Genomic DNA, 22,077 nt, shown 5'->3' with positions numbered 1-22,077 from the left:
ACTTGATTCCAGTCTTACTGAGCCACTGCAACTCCAGTAATTGCTTCTCTTTCTGCCTGCATCATTTTATATGCAGGCTCAATCAATCTTATCAATTTAACAACCTACGCTTTCCAAAGCAGCCTGCATTTCCCTTTCATAAATAACCCCACATCCTATTTTTGTACAAAGTGAAAATTCTAATGTTGTATCCCTATATCAGAGTCCAGATGATTTATGTACATTGAGAAGTGTAACAATCTCACCGCTGACCCAAAGCACAATGCTATTTACATCCTTCCGGTACAACAAGTAGCTGTTTTTGCTCCTTTATTTAGCTGCTTGCCCATGTTCTACATTCCCTTTAATACCAAGCATAATTTTATAAACAAGCCATTTACGCAGAACTGTGACTTCTAGGTCTGTCCTATATATACTCTCAGGTTCAGCAGTACTGGTCATTCTGTAATGCATTCCGAACAGCTTAATTTTAGGAATGTGCCCATGCTGCTCAGTATCTAAATATTTGTATAGCAAAGTGCTGAACTATTTGCAATATTACTATTTAAGTATGGGTTCTAACTATGCCTTTCTTTTTGTGGAATTAGTGAAACATTCCTTGTTCCAGTCCTATGCGAAGGCCCCTTCCCTCAACTCTTTTTCCAGTACATTGATGACTGCTTTGATGTCCTGTCTTGCTCTCATCGGAATTGGAAAACTTCACCTACTTTACTTCCAATTTCTGCCCTTCCCTCAGTTTCACATGATCTATCTCCGACTCTTCCCTTCCCTTCCTTGACTTTTCTGTTTCCATTTCTGACAACAGGCTATCAACTAATATTTATTATAAGTCACTGACTCCCACAGTTACCTTGACTACACTTCCTCACACCCTGAACCCTGTAATGACTCTATTCCATTCTTCCAGTACCTCTATCTCATCTGATCCAACAATGCAACCTTCCACACCAGCACTTCGGAGATGTCTTATTTTTTCTTTCTGCACTTCTGCTCTCACCTCTTCCCCTCCCTTCCAGAACCACAATAGGATTCCCCTCGTCTTCAGCTTCCACTCCACCAGTCTCTGTTTTCAACAGATCACTTTCGGACATTTCTATCACCTCCAGAGTAATGCCACCACCAAATACATCTTTCCCTCCCCTCCACTGTCATGATACCCTGGTTCACTCCTCAGTCACCCCAACACCCATCCCCTTCCCACAACACCTTTTCATGCAAATACAGATGTAAAAGGGCAGGTGTACTTCCTCTCTCCTCTCAACACAGGCCCCCAAGCACTTTTTCCAGATGAAGCAGTGATTTACATTTACTTCTTTCAATCTAGTATACTGTATTCGCTGCTCGCAATGTGGTCTCCTTTACACTAGGGAGGCCAAACACAGACTGGATGAGTGCTTTGCAAAAAACCTCTGTTCAGTCCACAAGCACGACTCTGAGCTTCTGGTGGTCTGTCATTTTAATTCTGCACGTTACTCTCATGCCAACATCTCCGTCCTTGGCCTGCTGTTCCAGTCCAGCACAATGTAACCTCAAGGAACAACACCTCATCTTTAGATTAGGCACTTAACAACCTTCCGGACTCAACACTGAGTCCAACAATTTCAGGCCATAATCTTCTACTCCCATTTTGATTCCTTTTCTTTAGATGTTTCAGTTTTTCCTCTTATCTTTGCTTTCAGCACCCCTGCTCTAGGCACATCTTCTGTTTCTTTGTTTCTTTTCCTGTCCCATCACCATTCCTTTTTGTCCTGTAAGACTAACACTTCTTTCAATTAATCTCTCTTGTCTTCTGCCCTATCAAAGATCTTCCTTTTGTCCCTGTCCCACCCACTCCTTGCTCAAAACCTATTCTGTTTCTAATCTTTCTCAGTTCAGATGAAAGGTCATCAAACAGAAATGTTAACTGTTTCTCTCTCCACAGATGCTTCCTGACCTGCTGAGTACTTCCAGAATTTTCTGTTTTTAATTGCTGTTCTATTTGCCTTTGTTTTGAATAGCTGATTTTAAAAGCTAATCTATTAAAATTTATCCTCACTGTAAGAACTAAAATTACCAAATCTGCTGGTAGAATTAAAATAGTTATATAACTTGTGAGAAGACATGTCATTCACGTTCAGAGACACATTTAGTGAATTTCATCACCAAACGACGAATATCAATTCATTTTTGACATTTTCAGTTCAAAAGATCATAACTGCCTTGAACCTCTATCCCAAGGCTTCCCAAATTGTGATCACAGCTGCCAGCGGGATATCGAGATGAGATTTTGGGCTAGCGATGAGGCAGCAATGACGGCTGTGAAGCTTGGACAGATTTCTGGACTAATTTCGGAGAGTGGGGTGAAGGAAGATGAAATGGGGGAGGTGAAGTGGGAGTTAGGGCACACTCAATTCCTTCCCTCTCCCACTCAACAACTCTCGTACTCCCCCCCCAAATTTTCACCTTGGAGTCACACGATGCCCAAGGCAGTAAAATGGGGGTCACAATTGGAAAAAGTTTGGGAAGCATTGCTCTATCCATTAGGAAATATTCTGAAGAAAGCCACTATAAGTACTATTCAATCATATTAATAGTGTAATTCTCACAATAAAACAACATATTCTTCATTTTCTATTTACAACCTTGCATAATACTTCATAGAGAAAAATAAGTAATTTTTACACTACCTTATATCTCTCCTTAATGTCAAAGTTAATGGCACACTGCAGTTTTCTTAGGCAAATAGGGCAAAGATCAATTGGCCGTCGGTCAGACTCCTCTAAATGGTTGGAACCTTGCATTACACATTGTAACCACTGGCAGTGATGCATGCCGAAAATGTGTCCAATTTCATGAGTTAAAGTCTGAAAATATAGCAAATTTTATTCAGCAGAAAATGACATAACAACTTGAAAAGAAATTTATTAAAGAATCAATTTTTAAAAAATTTAATGGAGCAATGCCATGTACAGCTATCCATTATTAAATACGAAAAAATGAACTATCTTCAGTCTTTTTTGAAAGCTGTATCTCTCCACTTTAACAGGCCCCAATCCAGCATGCCCTCAATCCATTTTCTATTCTCTAAAAAGTTAATGCAGAATGTGATATTTCTGATGCAGTGATATCACTCAGAGATTGCATTTTTTTAAAAATTTCATCTGCTTCTGAACTCATGGTTGTAGAGATTTGTCTATTTTTGGTGGCATCAGTCGAAGGGTAAATTTGGCCAGAATATCAGGAGAACTCCCACGTTCTTTGAATACTGCCATAGAATTGTTTAAATCAATCTAAATAGGGGCCTCAATATAATGTTATCCGAAATATACATGAAAGAATGTGAGCAGCACAGCGAAGATAATGAGAAACAGCAATCAAACTTCCCTCAACACAAACTTTTCCAGGTGTTTTCAAGTAATTAAATCAAAATTTTAATTTGACTGAGAACACAGAAGTTCTTCGATGATTAAGAATAAGCTTACTTATTCCTCCCATGGATGAGAATCTACCCAGTAAACAGCTGAGCAATATAAACCATCTCAGCCAAGATCATGTGAGGAACAATAACATTTGCTTCAACATTTCTAACAAAGGGAGGAGAAAATAAGCAAATTTCCCGAAGTTCCTGACCCTGGTTACTGGAAAACTCATATCACTTTTTAAAAAGTTATCGGTCTCTATAAGAATTGTAAATAAAAAGATGGACACAGGTCCACAAAGGAGGTGATGTCCTCAGCACAGAGACTATACGCCAAGGACTTAGCTTCCTCAACCTCTTTGAACAGCAGTGTTTCAGAAGACTCGGCCACTCATGACAGCCTCTTGCAACAAGATCTTCGCCCACAAGGAGCAGGTGGCCAGCTATGCTGTTGACCACAGACTTGTGTAGGATCTCGCAATATGCAGCCCATAACTGCATCAGCCAGGTCACTGATACCTTGCTTGCAAGGGCTTCCAATTTATTAACTTTGAGATGGATGAATGCTTTGCTTCCCTCGCAGGAATTTTGCAGGTCCGAGGCATCATAGACTGCACCCATGTGGCAATGAAGACGTTATCAGAATAGCCAAGCATATTTGCAAATTGGAAGGGCTTTCACTCCCTGAATGTGCAGATGACCAACCCCAAGAGGATAATGCAGATGTGTGCCAAGAATCCAGGGAGCTGCCAGGACTCATTCATCTTTCAGCAGTCTCAAGTTGCGAAGTTCTCTCCACCAGCCAGCCTCAGAGTTTGGTTTTTATGGGGCAAGTAATACCTCACCCCACTGAGGAACCTCACCACAGAGGCATAGGAGACATACCACAGGAGCCATATTACCACCAGGCAAGCCACTGATTAGCTCAAAATGAGGTTCTATTGCCTTGTCTGATCTATAGGTGCCCTTCAATATGCCCCAGAGAGAATGTCCACGATTGGGAGGTCTGTTGTGCCTGCAAAGAAGACTGGAGCTGGTGCCAGAGAAATGTGGAGAGTGCCCAGAACCCTCAGAGGAGGAAGAGGAGTATCCAGATATGCTGTTGCACCTCCGGCCACAGACCTGCCTACCAGAGAAGCCTGCGATGGCCTCATCTGGGTGTGCTTCACTTGCAAAGTGTGCTTGCATCATCACAACCCATGTGAAAATGAGTAGTTCAGATAAACTCATTCTTTCATTCAAATAAACAGCATGTAACAATGTAATAAGCACCCAAATAATTACCTTTGTGCAACTGAAACCTTTTCCTCATATGCTTTTTATTATTTCTATGTGGTGCTATGCCTATGACTTTAGCAGAGCTAGCAGCATCCTACGCACTCTCCTACTTTGACATGAGATATCCATGGCGGAAATCCTCTGAGATTTGGAGCCTGTAAGGGCCTTGCCAAAGATTACCCCAGCTGCACTTGTGCAGGGGCAGAGTTAAGCTGTGTCCTGTCCCGATGTCTATGTGGCTCTAAGGGGCAGGGGGATGGGGGGGGGGGTGTATGGAGGGCAAGAGTGGGCTAGTTGAGATACTTTGAGAAGAACGTTGACTGCCAACTGACCTTATGTCATCTTCCCTCTCAGAGTCCACCTGCATTTCATTGCTAACCAAGAGCAGGAGAGCACTTGGTTTGCACTCCTTGCATGTGAATGTGGCGTTCAGCCACCAAGGCCATGTTCTGATAGATGCTGTGTAAACTGGCAGCCATGGTATGCAGGTTATTTGGTGCACTTGGTGGCCCACCGCATCACACTATTGCAATGGAGGTGGTCACCAGCGGAAATGCCTGAGACATCATGGCACTCATGCTAGAGACGGACTCCTCCAGTTTCCGTGCACGGTTGTGCACTGCCTCTGGAAATTCTGACAGGTGAACACATATTTCTTATTCCTGTTCCACAAGTATGATATGAACTCAGGGGCTTATCATCTATGTCCAGCTGAGCAGAGCTTGATGTTCTCCACACTGACAGTGACTCTCCTTTGCTGCCCCTATATCCAGCACCTGCTCCATGTGATGTGCTCCTAACCCTCTGCCACCCTATCTATCTGAGAAGCTGGACCAACTGAGGTGTGTGTATCTGTACTGGTGGAGGGTGCGCAGGAGGCATGAGACAGTACCTCCTCAAAGAATCTTCAGCCTCATCTCCTCAGCCAGCACCAGCAACGCAGCTGTAGGAGATGAAAGATGTGTTGGTGCTGAAACCTAGGTGAAACGGGTTTCAAATTAGCATAATGCAGATCATGACATTTAATGCTGTTGGCAACATTGATTTAACATGACTGAGTTAAGTGCCATATGGCAGCTATATCTAATGCCGTCACCAAGTCCCTGGGCCACCACACTGGGAACGACCTATACTGGTGCCACCCTGCTGATCTCCAGTGCTTCCTCCTCCTACACCGTGGGGGTGGCAATGGCCACAGGCCCACCCCCAGTTCTCTTCCTCTCCCTGGAATTGTGAGCTCTCTTTTGCTTCAACGGAAAACGGCAAGGAGCTAGGAGTATGAGTGGTTAACTGCTGAGGATGGAAGGTAAACATTTAAGGAGGGCCACTGTGAAGAATGAGAGCAAGAGGGCAAAATGTTGCAAGGGAGGGTTAGTCTTGTTCCTTGAGACAGAGATTTGAGGAGGAAGTTGAACAGAAAAGGAAAGTGTGTGACAGCAAAGTATGTTGATCAAAGGAGTGTTGTGCAGGAGGATGCTGGGGAGGTGAGAGAGTGATGGCTGCCTATATAGAGTTGCAGGGCACTCACATTGCCAGACCTCATGAGGTCATTAAACCTTTTCCAGCACTGAATCTAGGTCCTTGAGACCTCACTTTGGCTACTAACAGCCTCAACAAAGACATGCCTACTTGCTGAGGCTAAATGGCTTTCTCCTGCCATTCTCAGAGAAGAGAAACGAAGGGACAGCATTTTCACATCTTTTATCCATGCTGCAGATCTATGCTCCCTGATACTGGATTGTTTCTTGCAATCATTGCTGCCAGAGTAATTGCAGAGAATATTGATGTACAACAAGACTTTCCCAGGCTCTCCACCCAGAAGGTGGTTGAATGCAGATTTCCTTTGCAGTGGCCAAGAAAGCACATACAACAAAGAAGGTTGAAGGGCATATGCACATGATGTGCGAATATGAGCACTGAGAGAACATGGCCACTGACAATATGTATTACCTCATTTTTTATTTACTAAGCAGAAATGCAATTACCTGCTTGTGGATTCGCAATTAGCCACATGTGGCTGATATATTGGACTTCACTGGCCTATATTAAGGCTTCAACGTACAACTATCTGACTCAAGAGATAAGGGTGTGCCCAACTGAGCCAAGCTGACATGAAGTCTGCAAAGCATACCTCCACTGTTATTTAAAGCAACTATTTCCAAATACAGCATTTTCAGTTCTGCAAACAGACTCACCTTGCATGATCTTAGCAGCAGCTTGCTTGTAATAGGTGGTGTGTAGTATCCATCAAAGACTGAATAATCATCTGGAGCCAGATGTTTCTTTCTCTTCAGCTTTCCTTTGTAGTTCATCGTGTAAAAATCATCATCATATCGAGCAAAGCTAAAAACACCCATCCCTATAAAAGATACATAACCGACCATCATACTTCAGTATTTTGTTCTATTGCCCTACACAAGTAAATCAAAATATCTACAACCAGCTAACTCATATTGAAAACAAAACAACATAAAGATTCCAAGGTAGCACTCAATAAGTTGCACTTCACTTCCAAAGCAAGAAATGCTCCTAATTTAGGTGTCTAAATATTGAAAAATACTCAAGACATTCAGAGGATCAAATAAAATGTTTAACTTTCTACATAGCAACAAAAATGTCACAATTCCCAGCTGTAGTGAACAGAACTGAATGTTGCAGTTGATTAGAGCTATATTCAACTGCTGGCCGGAATTTGGTTCACTTTCCAATTTCATTCAAATTGGTGGAAAGTACCTCACTTAAAAAAGAGCTCCATTTCTTAACTTAGCCACCTAATCAGCAGAGAGCCAGATATAACTGAGGTAAACAACATTAATGTCAACCAGTCATCTGTGGGAACATGCTAAAGCTATTGATTTGGTAGCATCATTCATGAAAATAAAACAGACAGCACTGCCAGCCCTCTGCTAGAAAACAGTAGGCTGATTATCAGGCTCAGGCTTTCAGCAAAACTCTTCTTCCTTCCAATTTAAACCTGCAATATTACAATTTCTGAGGCAACTCTCAAGGGTCAGCCCTCTGTGCTCCAACTAAGAGAACACATCTCCAATTGCTTCATACCTCACCAGCAAATCAGCTATTTCTACCAACACCTTGTGTAAGGAATAGGAGCTGGAGTAAGACATTTGATTCTTTGAGCCTGCTCCACCTTCAACAAGATCATGACTGATCTTCTACGCCAACTCCACCTTTCCACACTACCCCATTTCCCTTAATTCTCCTGGTACTGAAAAATCTATATATCTTGGTCTTGAATATACTCAATGACTGAGTTGCCACAGGTCTCTGGGGTAGAGAATTCCAAAGATTCACAACCCTTTGAGTGCATAAATTTCTCATTTCAGTCCTTAATAGCCAAACCCTTCTTCTGAGACTATGATTCTGTTTTAGATTCCTCAGCTGGGGAAAACAGCATCCACCCTGTCAAGCCTCTCATTCTTCTAAACTCCAGGGAAAATAGGCCTAGTTTACTCAATCTCTCCTCAAAGGACAATTCTCTCATCACACAAACCAGTCTAGTGAACCTTTGCCGCACTTCCTGTAGGGCAACTCTGTCCTTCCTTAGGTAAGGAGGCCAAAACTAAAGACAGCACTCCAGGTGTCACTCATCAATGCCCAGTATAAATGTAGCCATTTTTCCACAACTGAGCTCTTTATTAATAGCACTTCAGTTGCTTTGTTATGACTCCGTCATGACTTATTCAGAGGACCCATAAGGATGAGAGACGAAAATATACTTATGTACTGTAAATGTTGTGTGCGGCTTGGATAGGTTGTTAAAAAACACAAAAGCTGATGATTATATAAATGAACCTCTTTTGCAGAAAGGTACAACAGTCACTAAAAACATTTAAGTGTTAATGAAAACAAAAGGGGCATGGGAGGGGAATGCACATCTTGCATTTCTTTACCTTCTGTAAGAGATGCCTGTCCAAACACAAAATTCCAGGAATCTTCTGGATAAAGGTCAATCATTGTAATTCCAACAATACAGAAAGCATCTTTAGGCTTTTTCTTCTTCAGGTACTTAAGAATACTACCTAAACAAAAGCAAGAAATTCCAATTACAAGCTTGAACATGCATACTACCAACAATATTCAAAACTGGATATACTACATCTCGAAACTTATGCACAAGCTTAACCAAAGAAAACAAATGTTCAGTTCACATTGACAAATCTTCAGTTACTTCTCCAATAAAATAGAACAACACAAGGGACAAAACAATTCTAACCTCACTTAATTTCAGGCACAAAGTGATGATATAGAAGTGTAGAAGATAACATTTTCAGCCTTTTCCCCAGGAATAATTTACAAAGAACTGCATATACTTGCTAAGCCAAAGCCTGCCTAAAACTGAACATAATATTCCAAATATATTTAGATGAGCACTTTTTTGATCACTGATGAGCTAGGTTTTAATTACTTCTGAACCTACACTCCAAAACTATTATGTTTCTCCATCAATCCTGATGCTTCCTCATTCATGATTTCACTCCCATATACAATTCCTAAATCCAAAGTTATGTTTATTAAATTGAATCTGCTTGACACCTGATCTATTTACTATTTTGCAATTTTCTGCTTTCTTTTTCACAACCAACCATATATCATATTTTAGATTCATCTGTAAACTTGGATATATGCCCTTTATTCCCAAATCCAGGTCATTTACAATAAGATGAAAAGCTGGGGTCTCAGCAACACCCCACTAAAGAATCATGGTCTTGAACTAACCATGCCTCTAGCCAGGCTGTTCCAGTGCACTACAACACTGGCATTAGCCGACAAAATTGCCCAGGTATGGCTTATTGACAAAAAAGTAGGATAAGTCTAATCTGGCCAATTACCACCCCATCAGTACACTCCAATCATTATCACCTAAAAATTATGCCAACAGCCAATTTAAAATTGTCAGTCAGGCTCACAGTTTGATGCATTTGCATGGACTGGATACTACATATATTAATACACAGGGCCCCGTTCTTTACAGTCAGAAAGAACACGTATACACATTGCGCCTGTTTCAGCTAAACAAAATAAGTGACAGCCATTCGCTAACTCATTCCTCAGGGCAATACAATGGCCAATCAGGGTCAAGTTGCCTGCTTTAAATTTCAAACAATGCTTGGCAGTTAACTGTCAGTCGCCGTCACTGCTGCATTATCCATGGTCATGCCTCTACCAATCAGATCCACTTGCCAACCAATCAGCACTCTCTTCTCAGAGTATAAAATGTTTTCCCCTTTCTTTTTTCAGCCTTTTCCCCAGGAATAATTTACAAAGAACTGCATATACTTGCTAAGCCAAAACCTGCCTAAAACTGAACATGATATTCCAAATATATTTAGATGAGTAGTCAGTACACAATAATTGCAGTTCCAAATCTTTGTTTTCCTATTCTTGCGATGAAATCCAACATGATGCAGCTTTTTTGATCTTGCAAAGTGTCCTGATGAGTGCAAGATGAAAAGCTTCAACGTGTCTCTCTTTTCAGCAATATCATCAAAGTGATGGAAGGTGTCATCAACAGTGCTATCAAGAAGCACCTACACAGCAGTGCCCTGCTCACTGATGCTGTTTGGATTCCACCAGAATAACCTGGCTCATGACCGCATTACTGCCTTGGTCCAAACACAGACAACAGGGATGGTGAGAGTGACTGCTCTTGACACGAAGACAGCATTTGACCGAATGTGGCATCAAGGAGCCCTGGCAAAATTGAAGTCAATGGTAATCAGGGGGACAATTCTCCACTGGTTGGATCATACCTAGCAGATGGCTGTGGTTGTTGGAGGCCAATTATCTTAACCTAGGGCATTGCTGCAGAAGTTCCTCAGAGTAGTGTCCTAGGCTCAACCATTTTCAGCTGCTTCAATGACCTTTCTTCCATCATAATGTCAGGAGTGGGGATGTTTGCTAATGATTGCACAATGTTCAGTGCCTTCACAACTCCTCAGATACTAAAGCAGTTCGTGCCAATGTGCAGCAAGATCTGGGCAACATTCAGGCTTGGCCTGATAAGTGGCAAGTAACATTCATGCCACACAAGTGCCAGGCAATGACCATCTCCAACAAGAAGGGATCTAATCATCTCCCCTATGGACCAGCCATAGAAATACTGTGGTTACAAAAACAGGTCAGTGGCTGGGAATTCTGAGAGGAGTAACTCACTTCCTGTCTCCCCAAAGCCCATCCACCATCTTCAAGGCACATGTCAGGAGTGTGATGGGATACTCTCCACTTGCCTAGATGAATGCAGCTCCACCAACACTCAAGAAGCTCGACACCATCCAGCACAAAGCAGCTCACTTGATCAGCATCCCAACCACCACTTTTAACATTCATTCCCTCCACCACCGATGCACAGTGACAGCAGGGTGTACTGTTTCCAAAATGCACTGCAGCAACTCACCAAGGCTCCTTTGACAGTTCCTTCCAAACAGACGACACGTACCAGCAAGAACGACAAGGGCAGCAGATACATAGGAACACCACCACCTGCACATTCCCCTCTAAGCCATACACCATCCTGACTTGGAAATATATCGCAGTTCCTTCACTGTCAAGGGATCAAAATCCTGGAACTCCCTTCCTAACAGCATTGTAGGTGTATCTGAACCAGATGGACTGCGGCAGTTCAAGACAGCAGCTCATCACCAACACAAAGATAGGTCGGAAAGTAAATTGTGAAGAGGACGTAAGGAGGTGACAAAGGGACATAGATAGGTTAAGTAAGTGGGCAAAGATCTGGCAAATGGAGTATAATGTGGGAAAAAGTATAATTGTCCATTTTGGCAGAAAGAATAAAAAAGAAGCATATTATCTAAATGGTGAGAGATTGCAGAGCTCTGAGATTCAGAGGGATCTGAGTATCCTAGTGCAAGAATCACAAAGGGCTAGTATGTAGGTAGAGCAAGTAATTAGGAAAACTAATAGAATATTATCGTTTATTGTTAGGGAAATTGATTACAAATGTAGGGAGGTTATGTTTCAGTTGTACTGGGCACTGGTGAGACCACATCTGGAGTACTGTGTACAGTATTGGTCTCCTTAAGGATGAATGTAATGCATTAGAAGCAGTTCAGAGAAGGTTTACCAGACTAATACCAGGAATGGGTATGTTGTCTTATGAGGAAAGGTTGGACAGGTTAGGCTTGTATCCACTGGAGTTTAGAAGAGTAAGAGGCAACTTAATTGAAACCTTTAAGATCGTGAGGGGTCTTGACAGGGTGCACATGGAGAGGATGTTTCCTTTTGTGGGAGAATCGAGAACTAGGAGTCACTGATTATAAATAAGGGATTGCTCATTTAAGACAGAGGTGAGGAGAGGTTTTTTTCTCAGAGGGTCGCGAGTGTTTGGAAAGCTAGATAGATTCTTGATTAACAAGGGGGTGAAAGGTTATCAGGGATAGCAAGAATGTGGGGTTGAGGTTACAATCAGATCCGCCATGATCTTACTGAATGGCATAGCAGGTTTGAAAGGCCAAGTGGCCTACTCCTGCTCTTAATTCGTCTGTTCATATGTTTGTATGTATGTTCTCAAGGGCGATGAGGGATGGACAACAAATGCTGGCCTTGCCAGTGATGCCCACTTCCCATGAAAGAATAAATTTTTAAAAACATGAACAAAAGAATTCCAGAGATGAGGTGAGAGTGGCTGCTCTTGACATCAAAGCAACATCTGAATGGCATCATGGAGCCCTATTAAAATGGGAATCAAGGCAAAAGCACCCCAGTGACTTAAATTGTAAGTAGGATAAAGGAAGATGATTGTGGTTGTTCAAGGTCAATCATCTCAGCCCCAAGATATCAGGAATTCCTCAAATGTTCTATGCCCAGCCATCTTCAGTCACCTCCTCACTGACATCCCCACCATCATAAGGTCACAATTGGGGATGTTCGCTGATGATTGCACAACGTTCAGTACTATTCACAGCTCCTCAGATACTAAAGCACTCCATGCCAATGTGCAGCAGCACCTGGAAAACATTCAGGCTTGGGCTGATAAGCGACAAGTAACATTCATGCCACACAAGTGCCAGGCAATGACCATCTCCAACAAGAGAGAATCTTACCATCTCCTCATGACATTCAATGGCATTACCATCATTGAATCCCCCACTATCAGCACCCTGGGGGGTTACCACTAACCAGGTCAGAAGTGGGGATGTTCAAAGATGGTTGTACAGTGTTCAGTTCCATTTGCAATTTCACATATAATGGAGCAGTCCATGCCCACATGCAGCAAGACATGCCCGGACAACATTCAGGCTTCAGCTGATAAGTGGCAATTAACATTCAAGTCATTCAAGTGCCAGGCAATGACCATCACCAACAAGACAGCCCAAGTATCTTCTCTTAACATTCAAGGCATTACCATTGCCAAATCCCCTGCATCAACATCCCGGGGATCATCACTGACCAGAAACTTAACTGGACCAGTTGCATAAATAATGTGGCTAGAAGGGCGGATCAGAAGTTGGCGATTCTGCAGAGGATGACTCATCTCCTAACTCCCCACAGCCTTTCCAGCATATATGAGGCATAAGTCAGGAGTGTGATGTAATGCTCTTCTCCACCTGCCTGGATCAGTGCCACTCTAACAACACTCAAGAAGCTCAACACCATCAAGGACAAAACAGCATGCTTGATTGGCACCCAATACACCACATTAAACATTCACTTCCTCCACCTCCAGGGCACCATGGCTACAGGTGTACCCTCTACAAAATGCACTGCAGCAAATCGCCAAGGTTTCTTCAACAGCAATTTCCAAACCTGGGACCGCTACTGCCTAGAAGAATAAGGGCAGAAGGCACCACGTGCAAGTTCCCTCCAAGTCACACACCAAGGAGACTTGGAAATATATCATCATTCTCTCATCATCACTGGGTCAAAATCCAGGAGCTCACATCTAACAGCAATGTGGGTTTACCTATACCACACAGACCACGGAAGGCAGTTCACACCACCATCTCAAGGGAATTAAGAACAGACAATAAATGATGGCTTTGCCAGCAATGCTCACAACCCCTGAACAAATAAAAAAAGATTGAGACTGTGCCTTTTATCCCACTCTTCTTACTCCATTTCCTACCTATGTCACATGGTTCACTCCAACTCCAATTTGCAGTTTTCACTCAACATTATTGCCCGGGTTCTAAAGTTCAGTTCTGTCACAATTTTAATATTGCACTTTTGACATAAAAACATATGAAATTGATGAGCCAGAAAAGGCAAACCAGTTCATCAAGCCTGCACCACACCATGATAGCTGTAGCATAACACCACTTCTCTCTCAAAATTCTATAGTTAAGAGACTTTACTATTAAGATGATTCAATATCAGAATACATTCATGCAATGCAATTGTGACCAATTATCTTAAGAGAAATCAGAGATATAAGGGATAATTGTCTGAAGCCTCTCTCAATTATCAGCAAGCAGTAAATTTCTGGAAACTGACTTGCCCTAATCTAAGGGTTGATACGTTACCCGAATAGTCTTAGAAGATGGAGGAACCTAATAAAATTTACAACAAATTATTAATACTTTTTCTTAAAATAATATATTATTTTGTGTAAATTTTATATAAACACACACACACTTTGAAAACCTCAATCCAACAAATTCCATCTGTCTGCATGCTAGCCGCAGGGAAGCACAAAGTCACATGGTGGCTCCATACATTTCTTCTTGTATTTAACCTGATTTATTGTTAATGGTAGATACACTGTGATAACTAACAAGTAATATTTAATGCATGCACCGCTTTGAACAAAATACTTGAGAACAGTTTTACTGTGGAGCAGTACCTGAATATATCTGCAGATTATGTGAATATGTATTGATACGGAACACACAACCGATTTGGGATACTGAAACGGGATCCAAGAATTTGATCTTCAGACCATAGAAAAACGCTTCACAGTATTCCTTTAACCAGTGTATGTATGTCTCAGTAGTTGCCTCTGAAACGCCAAATGAACCTGAAAACAGAAAATGCAACAGAAATAGTAAATCCAGAGTTTGAATGTTTTGGAAATTTTAAGTTAATAGCTAAAAACATCGAGGGCCGATTTTGTTATAAAAATGCCTCATCAGAAACCATTCATAAAATTATTCACAAAAGACCTCATCAGGCATGTCTCAAAGCCAAAAATAATATGCCTGACAGTTGACTGGTAAGATCTTGTAAAACAAAAGCAAAATACAGAGGAAGCTGGAAATCTGAAATCAAAACAGAAAATCCTGGAAATACTCAGTAGGTCTAGCAGCATCTGTGGGGACAGAAACAGAGTTGACATTTCAGGTCTGTAACCTTTCATCAGAACAGGGAAAAGTCGGAAATCTAACAGGTTTCAGCAAGTGAAGGGCGGTGGGGGGGCGGGTGTGTGTGTGTGTGTGTGTGTGTGTGTGTGAAGGAAAAAGAAGTCTGTGATGGGGTTTTAGCTGGAAAGGCTAAGCAAGCTGCAGCATTCATGGAGCATGATGGTAAAGGATGTCAACGTAGAAGCAGTGCGCAGAAATGGAATGTGCGCTATCAGCAAAAGGGGAAGGGGCAGTTGATTGCAGGGAACAGAAGGTACCCCCCCTTCCACTGGATGAATCAACACAAATGAGAAACTAACTTAATCACAAGGAACAATGTAACAGATGTAACCTGTTTTACACTTATCGCTAAGTAAACGGATGACCACGACTCACATGAGTATGTGATTAAGAACGTTCTCAATGCTGCGTGCAACTGTATAAAAGAAGGAACTTCGGAGACATCGACAGCGAAGACCTGCAGGAATAACCCTCGCAAAGTGGACCCTGAGTCAGGGACTCAGCGACAAGATCTACTGCCAAGCCAGAGACTGATCACCTCTCCTTGAATGGGTAGTATCATTACATTCCAAACTGTGGAAGTTTTTAGAGTTATTTTGGTAAAGCGCTTTTGAGTAAATCTGTGTGATATAATAAAGTCGACTTAAAACAAACTACCGGTAGTAAGACTTGTTTGTCTGTACGTCAATTGTACTCAAAGACAGAGTCAACATTTTGGAGTCCCTGGGTGGGCCGGTTAAGTGATCGCCTTAAAGTCACTACCGTCCTCGAACCACGAACATAGCGGACAAACGCAGGGAAAATGGCCAGTAAAATGCCAGAATGGGGGAAGGTACTCCGGGAGTACCTAAACCACAAATGGCCCAAATGGGTCGAATATGCCGATAAGGCATTGGAGGGTCCGGGGCCCGCTGGATAGGAGCACTGGGAAGAGGCTAGAAAAGGACAGGCAAAACGCGCCTCTGAGCTCAGTAAGGCTACAGCGATAGCCAGTTGTATGAGAGATTTGTGGAACGGGGAAATAGAGAGAAGGGCATTAATGCAAGAAAAAAGGCACTAATGCAAGAATTAGAAATTGCAAGGCAGGCCATACGTGAATTACAAAAGAAAGTAGTGGATGAGAAACAAAAAAATCAGACGTATCTGGTACATCTGAATCAGTTCCAGACACAGTATGAAAAGGCACATCAGGAAAGGGATCTGGCAACCAGAGAACGTGATACCGCCCGTCAGGCAGTGGTAGAGATGACCGATAAACGTAATAACTTGCAGGCGGCTGTGAAAGTCCCACACAAGTCCGGCAGGGAGGATGGACATGGTAACACCGATCATGCCAAATGTCAGTGCGAAATTGACAAATTAAAATCGCAACTTTCCATTCGGAAAAGTATGATGTGTGCGTTCCGAGCTACAGAGCTAGACGGAATCACTGAGGGAGATGATGATGTGGATTGGGGTAGTTTAGAAGAAGCTGCCCAGAAATATGGGGAAAGGGAGGGAGACAGCCCCTGGGAGTGGGACCCTCCTCCTCCCTGGACCGAGGGTAAAATACCTTCGGCGCCCCCAGAAACTGCCCCCCATGAACCCAGTTAATACAGAATGAAGAGATCCAGCTGCAGCTGCCCAGGGGCCGATAACTTATAGTACACCCTTTACCGTGGCCCAACTGGCAGAGATCGCTAAAAGGATCACTCCGTTTCAGGACGGAGATGATCCACATGAATTTTTCCAACGTGTCCATCAACAAAGGGCCTTACATGGCCTAGATGATGTGGAAGAGCAGAAGCTCGTTAATGTGTCTGAGCGCTGCGGTACTCCCTGAGCCACCAGATCCTCAGAACACTGGGGGGGTGGGGCGACCCTTCAGCAGATGACGGATGCAATGTTGATGGCTGTAGGAAGTAATAAAGGAGATCTGGTTGAAGGTTTAACCAAGTGTAGGCAAAGGAAGGGGCAACAACTGACGTCCTTTGCCAACTGTCTGTGGACACACTTTGATGGGGTTTTTGGACCGGGATTAAATAGGCAAAATCTACAGGCCCCGAATACTACCCGATGGACCCGAACTTTGGTATCACACTCTACCAAGGGTAGTAAACAAACTTTGACCCTACTGATGCCACACACACAGAAGCTTGGGTATTGAGGCGTATGGCACAAGCCTGGGAGAAGGAAGTCCAAGAGAATGGTAAAGTAAAAACGATCAAGGAGGGGCGAATGAACCCCGGTGAGAAGTTTGGGTCAGAGTCCAGTATGGAGAAATGAGGGATGGGGTCAGGGCAGCGGGGGGGGACCCTCTCCCCAGGGGCCCCCACCTCCGTATCTGATAACCACAGGGAGGGGCCATGGTCAGGATCAGAACCAAGACAGAGGGCAAAGGGATCTGAACAGTCAGGCACAGTGTTATAATTGTGGCCAGGTCGGACACTATGCAAGGGAGTCAGAGACAGGAAGGGACCCGAGACAGAGCCAGGCCATACCCCTAGAAGGACCCCAAGGGAGGAGCCCGATGTACACAATCTCTGAAGAAGGTTCGGCCAACCCAGGAGCCGATCTGTACCCTCGGTGTCCAGACAAGGATCCGAGCACTTGATGGTGTCAGGCCTCTCCAGTATGGGTGTGTAGCGCCAAGTGGGATGGTGTGGGATGACCCCTAGTGGAAGGTGAGGTAGGAGACCACCCCGCCGAATCTTTATGGGACACTGGAGTCTCCTGCACCACCCCTAACACATCCAGAGGAATAGATTTTTCATGGCGCACTAAAGGAACGATCATTTTGAGTGGCTTCACAGGCCACTCACAGGAGGGTTTAGAAACTAGCCTGCTAGAGTTCAGAATTGGAGATTTGGTTTGTTATCACTCGGCTGTATTGGTAAATTTGCATCCTAACACAGAGGACATTCTTGGCTCTGACCTGATGAGAAAGCGTAATTTGTCATTTGATCCAGTAAATTGCTGCATTTGGCAAATGGGCGAAGTAGCAGAGTCCCCACCGAGGCGTACCGTGAGAGAATTAGTACAGTCGGGGAACTTTGGGTTAAACCTACAGACATGTCTGAGGATCCCGAGGTACAAGAACTTATTGGCAAGTATATATCCACCTTTGCAACCCATTAACACGACTGCGGTCGAATGATCGGTGAGGTGGTCATGGACAGCCCCGATCCAAAACAACAGAAACAATACGGGTTCCCCAAACAAGCAGAGAGTGAAATTCCAAAGGTAATAACAAGTCTGTTACAATAGGGAGCGTTGCACCCTGTGACATCAACAAACAACTCACCAATCTGGCCAGTTAGGACGCCAGATGGCTCTTGGCGACTAACGATCGACTGCCGAGAGTTAAATAAGGCTATCCCGCTGACCGTGCCTACAGTGGTGACCAGCCCTGGGACTATGATGAAACAAGCTCCACAAGCCCGATATTTTACCGTTCTGGATATTAGTAATGGTTTTTGATCCATTCCTTTGCAAACGGAGTGTCAATACAAATTCACTTTTACATTTCAAAGTCAACAATACACTTGGACCTGTCTACCTCAAGGGTTTCATAACTCTCCCTCAATCTTCCATCAAAGATTAGCTCAGGGGTTCACTGGTTTTTCCCGACTCGAATGTATAATTCAGTATGTTGACGATCTCCTCCTCCAGACAGATACTAAGGAGGAACATTTGCAGCTCCTCAGTGAATTATTAGCCCTCCTTACCTCTTTGGGGCTTAAAGTTAATCCTAAAAAGACCCAGGTTATGAAATCCCAAGTTACATACTTAGGAAGTATGGTTACCTATGGTAAGCGAGAAATTGAGGCTAAATGCATTGAAGCAATATTACAATTACCCCTCCCCAGGGATGTGAAATCCCTCAGATCCTTTTTAGGATTAGTGGGATATTGCCAGAACCATATTCATGGTTTTGTCACCAAAGCCGCCCCACTGTCAGGCCTTCTAAAGAAAGATGCCCCATGGCTGTGGACGGAACAACCACTCAGGCCATTCTAGGATTAAAACAAGCCCTGGCCAAGGTTCCGGCTTTGCAGGTATCAGACCCAGCACTCCCCTTTGCTCTGGAGGTTGCTGCAACGGACTCTACCATCTCGGCAGTCCTCTTGCAGGAGCGCCACGGGAGACTCGGACCAGTTGCGTATGCATCCCAGCTCCTAACCCCTGTAGAACAAGGGTTTTCTGTCCGTGAGCGACACCTTCTGGCGGTCTTTTGGGCAGTACAACATTTCGCGTACATAATTGGCCTGAGCCCCTTAACGGTCCTCACGGAGCATACACCCATCCAGTTGTTGCTGGACGGACGAATCAAGGACGGTACCGTTAGCCAAAATCGTATAGCCCGATGGACTCTGAGGTTGCAAGGTCGCGATATCGCAGTCAGGCGAATCAAAGCACCTACTTTTCTCGCTGACAATCTCAGCTATAGCGGTGAACCACATGAGTGTCAGGTATTGACAGCAAATGATCCCAAGGGACCATTTATACCAAAACAAAAAATGGGAGAAGCCAGGGCTTTGGGAAGATATTACTAGTCAGACCCTGAAGATCTTTGTTGATGGATCCTCCGTGGTAGAGGACGGAGTTAGGAAAACAAGATGTGGCATCTATGCAGAAGACTACCAAGGTACCCCGCTAGCAGAGATAGCTCTAAAACTGCCAGCTAAAATGAGTGCTCAGACTGCAGAGTTGGCAGCAGTAGCGTATGTGGTTAGCCACCCTGAAAATATCCCCCCACCAGTAGATATATATTTGGACAGCATTTACGTATGCAGCAGTTTAACTGATTTCTTGCCCTTATGGGAAGTGAGAGGTTTTGTGTCAGCGGATGGTAAACCTTTGCCATCTGTGCTCCTCTTGAAACACATTTTCCAAACAGCCCAAGGACAAGAGTATGGTAAAGTCAAAGTGAAAGCTCACCATAAATTTTCCCCTGCTGGGAAAGTACGAGCAGACGAATTGGCAAAACTAGGTGCCCGAGAAGGAAAACCGTGGCAACCCCCAATAGGTGAGCAAGTAAGTGCAGTCACGATCAACAGACTAAGATTGAGGACCTTGTAGAGGCCCAAAGTACAGATAATGACCTAAAACAAATCCGAGACGGAGCATGCCCTGCAACGTATAACAAGTGGAAAGCTAAGATACAAATTAAGGATGGGCTCATCCTTAATGACGGACGATACGTGGTACCAATCCAAGACCGCAATCAAGTAATATACCAATGTCATGATATCCAGGGACACCAGGGGATAGAGACAACCACCGAGCGAATTAAAAGCTTGTGTTGGTGGCCCAACATAGACAGGGATGTGAAGCATTATGTGGAAAATTGTTTGGTGTGTGCCCAAAATAACCCAGGCACTATGCTAACGAAGGAGAACTTAGACACACCTGACCAGTAAATGGACCCTGGACAAACCTACAAGTAGATTATGTCGGCCCTCTGCCACCCTGCATGGGGGGATATAAATACATCCTGGTAATCACTGACACCTTTAGTAAGTGGGTCAAAGCATTTCCCACTAGGACTAACACAGCTAAATTAACTGCCGACATACTGGTGCAGCACGTATTCACCAGATGGGGACTCCCACATAGTATTGAGTCTGACCAGGGCACCCATTTTATCGCCCAGGTATTGCAAAATGTAATGGCCTTATTGGGAATAAATCAGAAATTCCATATAGCTTACTATCCACAAGCTAGTGGTATAGTAGAGAGGATGAACAGAACCCTGAAAGACATGATCCGGAAAACTGTCCAACAGAACAATTCCACCTGGAATATGGTCCTACCCTTTGTCTGAATGTTGGTATGCAAAACGGTATCGAGCTCAACAGGTTTTACCCCTCATGTCCTGATGACAGGACGTCCCATGAGAGGAACTGAAACCATCCTTGACCTTTCAGAACCTGAACTAACGGCTCTCAGTCATGAGAAGGCCATACAACAGATATTAGGTAATGTCCAGGCTGCGCAAACAGCCGCCGCAGTCAAAATGTGGCAGAAGAAGAAAAGTATTAAGGCATATTTCGACAGCAAGGTGAAGCCTGTTGAATATGATATAGGACAGAGAGTTATGCTTCAGGTTTATCAGCCAGGTAAGTTTTTATCCCCTAAGTATGTTGGCCCCCACTCCATAGTGGATAATGCAAGCCCATCAGTATACAAGGTTTTGCTGGACACCAGCAAAACAGGATGGTATCATGTGAATCAATTGAAGCTATTTGGCAAGCAAATTAATCATCAACATCGTGTGATGATTAATTTGCCTCCAGCTCCTATCCCTCCCACACCATCACAGAGGGCAAGCTGCGCGGAACGCGCCGGCACTGGGACCCCAACAACAGTCACCACCTCCATCGCCCCCAGGCCCGGGTCAAAGGAGAAGAAGGCAGATCTCCCCGATCTGGACTCGCTTGCGAGGCAATAGGCGCCTAAGTCACCTAAATGAGGAAATTGACCTTGGCCAAATTGGTTGGATATTGATAAATTATAACTAATCAGAATATGAGAGCTGTAAATAAGAGATGTTACCTTGATTATCTTTCAAATTAAATAATTGAAGTCAACACCCACTATGATCCAGAAAGGAGTGATGTGTCTTCTAGTAATTTTGGAAACGATTCTCAAAACAAGAGCAACAGGACAGGAAGAAGTGAACTGCAGATTGCATTCCCTGACAAAGGACTCTAAACCGGGTTTCACTTTGACATATAGTTACAAGTGTGAAAGACAAGGAAAAGGGTGTTGTGTGCAACAGTACAACAGTAAACTTGAAGCCAACACCACCTGGGCCGTGTAAAATGGTTAAAGGACCAGTATGGTAGAATGCAGACTAGAGCGGCAAGTAAAGGGTCAAGTAGGGAGAGGATATGTCTTGAGCTGCACGGACAAGGTTGTAAGGTGGGCTATTAGATACGGTCCTACAACACCCACACCCCACCCCGACAACAACAACGACTATCATAGCACCAACTACGACAACAGTCTTCACCACAACCCCTGTAAAGCCATTGTCATGCCCGGATCTTGTTCCAGGACCTGACAGTAGTGTTGTGTTAAGAG

The 22,077-nt window shown here is 43.7% G+C and overlaps 1 protein-coding gene across 2 annotated transcripts in view; it reads right to left on the bottom strand.

Moving 5' to 3' along the window:
• The window catches only part of amz2 (archaelysin family metallopeptidase 2), a 111,051-nt gene that overhangs the window by 74,740 nt on the left and 14,234 nt on the right, over nt 1-22,077 (bottom strand). For both annotated transcript variants that reach the window (XM_078571083.1, XM_078571082.1), the window contains exons 3-6: nt 14,493-14,666; nt 8,587-8,715; nt 6,871-7,034; nt 2,667-2,843 (exon numbers count right to left, since the gene is read on the bottom strand). In XM_078571083.1, the coding sequence (XP_078427209.1) occupies nt 2,667-2,843; nt 6,871-7,034; nt 8,587-8,715; nt 14,493-14,666 (644 nt within the window). The remainder of the gene's footprint in view (nt 1-2,666; nt 2,844-6,870; nt 7,035-8,586; nt 8,716-14,492; nt 14,667-22,077) is intronic.

This window comes from Cetorhinus maximus, chromosome 24 (assembly GCF_964194155.1).
Source record: "Cetorhinus maximus chromosome 24, sCetMax3.hap1.1, whole genome shotgun sequence".
In the NCBI taxonomy this organism is placed as follows: Eukaryota; Metazoa; Chordata; class Chondrichthyes; order Lamniformes; family Cetorhinidae; genus Cetorhinus; species Cetorhinus maximus.
The sequence above is the reverse complement of the archived record's forward strand: the minus strand, read 5'-3'. Positions and strand labels throughout refer to the sequence as shown.